Below are 3,861 nucleotides of genomic sequence, written 5' to 3'. Positions count from 1 at the left end.
GGGTTTCACCGTGTTAGCCAAGATGGTCTTGATCTCCTGACCTTGTGTTTCACCCTCCTTAGCCTCCCAAAGTGCTGGGATTACAGGCGTGAAGCCACTGCACCCGGCCTCTTTTTGCATTCTTTGTCCATCAAGCAGTAGTGTTGGTGCCGCCTTCCAGCTGGGTTAAGAGAACGCATGAAACACCCTTATGTGCCTGCTGACTTTCATAGCAGATTTTCTTACCAAGTGAGTTCTGCTTCTCAAATAAACTTTGGCACCAGGCACGGTGACCCGAGCCATTGTGTACCTTGGTGACGTTTGATAGTTACAGGAAGGTACCCTGCTGAAGGATAAATGAGGAGTCCCAGTGGTGTGCCAAAATCAGCTCATAGCTGCTTGTTAAATTTTCAGGAATTTTGTATGCTGGCTGACTCCACGTCGGTAGCTTGAAATTGGCCATGGTGGAGTATTTATACCACTGAAATCAGCAAATGCCACAAATAAGCCCTTCCCCCATCCTGAGCTGGCTGTTAAGCAATTACCAGCACACCACTGGACTGAAGACAACAAAATCCTGTCCTGGCTCATGAGAACTATCAATTTTTTTGTAATTTGTCAGCCCAAAGGGATTTTGGGTTTTGGGTGTTCTGTTATTGTGTTGTAGTTTGCATGAAAGAGAATAGTGTTAGAGACAGAAGAGTACATGAGCTCCCTCCACTTCATGTTCACAAAAATAACTATATTAAAAATTCAGCTCTGAGACCACACTATGGGAGGTGGGATAGTATAAAAAGGTCTTCTGGAGGAAATAAACTTGAGTTGATGTAAATATTTGCCAGTGCATTAGCTTGTTATATATAAATTTTCAGGAATAAAGGAGAAAAGGCAGGGCGAGAAAGAAAAAGAGGGAGAGAGGGAGGAAGGGAAAGAAAGAGAAAGAGAGAGAAAAGGAGGGAGAGAAAGAAAAAGAGAGAGAGAGAGGGAGGAAGGGAAAGAAAGAGAAAGAGAAAGAGAGAGAGAGAAAGAAAGAAAAGAAAGAAAGAGAGAGAGAAAGAAAGAGGAAAAGGAGGGAGAGAAAGAAAAAGAGGGAGAGAGGGAGGAAGGGAAAGAAAGAGAGAGAGAAAGAGAGAGAGAGAGACCTGGAAATTGATTCTTTTAAAATTATCTACTCCCATTCAATCCTTGGAAAGTTTTCACAGCATTTGAAGAACACTACTGAAGTAAAAGACCCCAATGCCAAAATGTACTCACGTGCTGTTCTTCACTTCAGTTAATGAACCAATAATTATTTTGTGAGCACTTGTGAACACTGCAGAGGATAAATGGATGAATGGATGGTTGGATGGAAAGGCAGAAAGAAAAATGGATAAACACTAAGCATTTACTATATTCCCAGAACTTTGGCATAAAAGAATACAACTATAAAAGACTGTCCTTGCCATGTCTTTGGGACACAATCAAGTACAATAGCACCCTGCCACAATACAATGTGTACAATTGGATGTAACAGGATTGCTGATTGCCTCCAGTTGTCTACCCTTGCCCACTTCTTAGACAAGAGCAAGCCAAAGTTCTTACCGTAATGGATAGAAAGTCACTGCCTCATGATCATTTGGGTCTTTTAAGGTTTAATGTATGGTCAACTGTGTACAGTTTAAGCTTCACTGTCATTGCTTTGTGTTTTTTGTAACAGTATATTTAAAAAAAAACCCCACCTACTATATTTCATTTTCTTGCAATAAGTTGTCTCCTTTTTTCCTCTTAAAATTTAAAGAAATGAACGTCTGTTATTCTTGAAAATGCCTATTCTTAAATTAGGAAAAAACTGGAAAAGGTGAATCAGGCTAACAAGAGATGAAATACTGATATCTCAATACAGGTTTGGATAAAATTCTATAGGTTTAAGTTCTCATGCCAGAACAGTCTTGGCAGTGCAGTAGCTCACATCTGTCACGTTCCAGGCACTCACAGCAGAGGCAGAGGTGGACGACGTGCTTGAGGCCCATGTAGTTGGAGGAGACCAGCCTGCAGTGCAACAAAGTAAGACCCTGTGTCTACAAAAAATCAAAAACTTAGCCTGGTTGTGGAGTGGGGTGCCTGTTTCCGCACGACTAGTAGGCATAAGGGCAGAGATTCCCTCTTGAACTTGGGAGTGTCAGTGTGGCATGGTGAGCTGGTGTTCTGCCACTGTACTCTAGCCTGAGACAGAGCGGACGCTCCAAAAAAAAAAAAAGAAGAAAAAATTAAAGTCACCAAAAAGACGTACCGGTATGATGGAAATACGCGGCAATCCAGCTTGTGTGAATTTCGGCACATCACTGAGCCTTTATTGGTGCAGCTACTCAAGGCTGAGAGGGCGGATCAATCTGAGCCTGTGTCCGCAGCCAGCTGCAGTGCTGGACCATAGCCATTGCAGCTGCGCGAGCATCGCTGGGGGGCGAACACGTAGCCTGTCCACAAAAAAAAAGGACGCGCAACCGGGGCATCGAGTGCCATACATACTCAAAGCAGAGCCACTAGCGTGTAAAGTTTTCAGGCAAAGGACCACCCTTCGTCTTCATGTCTTCACATTCAACTTTCGTTCGCTCCTATTCTAGACTCTATCAAAATGTGCTCCTGTGCCATTCTAGTCTTGCACACTACGGATCACCAACTTTCACTACTAATCGAACTCTCAATTCCATCTGCACGAGCTGGTGGCGTCTCTGTCTTAAGCACACGTCGAAGTCTACCCTCGTACCGTGGCTGAATATGCCTCCCTCTCACGGGGGGGCACATAATAAACAAATTTGAATATTCATGCAATTCTTTGCTTCCCCATTAGAACAAGAGGAGATTTACTACTTTTACAACAGAAATACACTACACATCAGCAGTAGGTAAGGTTCCAGCTGCTCAGCTGGGCTAAGCTCTTTAAATGTCATGGGGTCAGGTATAATTCTTTAGAATTGTGAGGACTGAAGGCCATGATGTATGAAAGGTCTTTCTAAACTACAAAGAGTCTACAAGTATATTGTTTCTATTGATTATTTTCATCTACATATTAAACTCTTTTGTATTTATATTTTTGAGAAATAACTGCTACCCATCAAAAAATAATGGATGAAAATACATTTAAAGAGGTTGAAGTTTTAGATGGTGCCTAAACAAGCATAGACTAAAGTAGGCACCTGGTAGAAACTTCATTTATAAATCCAAAAGAAAAAAAACTCCCTTTTTCATTCAAAATTCCCTTGCATAGAATATTCACTCTATCTTTTTTTAAAACAGGAATGAAAAAGTGTAAAGCATGTTAAAATACAATTCTTAGCAAAATTCAAAAACTGTCATCCAAATACAATTAAATTGGCTAAAAAACATTCTGACTGTTACAATACCAAACTCAGGGTCACAGGTAAAGGAAGGAATGAAAAAGTCTTCTGTGTCCAGAGCATAAGTAGTTCTTGGTATATACAGCATGTTTTGTGTTATATCACAATTAGTGTATCTATTTCCCATATAGACTAGGAGTATTTTCAAGGTGGGGACCAGGTTTAAATAATATTCGTGTCCCCAGAACCTAACACGGGCCTAGTTACTTTAGAAATGAATGAATGGGCCAGGTGTGGTGGCTCATGCCTGTAATCCCAGCACTCCAGCACTTTGGGAGGCCAAGGTGGGCAGATCACTTGAGGCCAGGAGTGCGATACCAGCCTGGCTGACATGGTGAATCCCCGTCTCTACTAAAAATGTCCAAACAATAGCTGGGCATGGTGGCATGCACCTGTAGTCCCAGCTACTCAGGAGGCTAAGGCAGGAAAATTGCTTGAACCCGGGAGGCAGAGGTTGCAGTGAGCCGAGATAGCTCCACTGGAGTACGGTCGGAGAGGGGGGGGGGGA

The 3,861-nt window shown here is 42.3% G+C and overlaps 1 protein-coding gene across 1 annotated transcript in view; it reads right to left on the bottom strand.

The window, feature by feature from the left end:
• Positions 1 to 2,343: 2,343 nt before the first annotated feature.
• ACLY (ATP citrate lyase) overlaps positions 2,344 to 3,861 on the bottom strand; it is a 42,023-nt gene continuing 40,505 nt past the window's right edge. The window contains exon 22 of the mRNA XM_030923342.1: positions 2,344 to 2,432. Coding sequence (XP_030779202.1) covers positions 2,344 to 2,432 — 89 coding nt within the window. The remainder of the gene's footprint in view (positions 2,433 to 3,861) is intronic.

The sequence above is a fragment of the Rhinopithecus roxellana genome, chromosome 19 (assembly GCF_007565055.1).
Source record: "Rhinopithecus roxellana isolate Shanxi Qingling chromosome 19, ASM756505v1, whole genome shotgun sequence".
Taxonomy (NCBI): domain Eukaryota; kingdom Metazoa; phylum Chordata; class Mammalia; order Primates; family Cercopithecidae; genus Rhinopithecus; species Rhinopithecus roxellana.
This window is presented reverse-complemented; position numbering and strand designations above follow the sequence as displayed.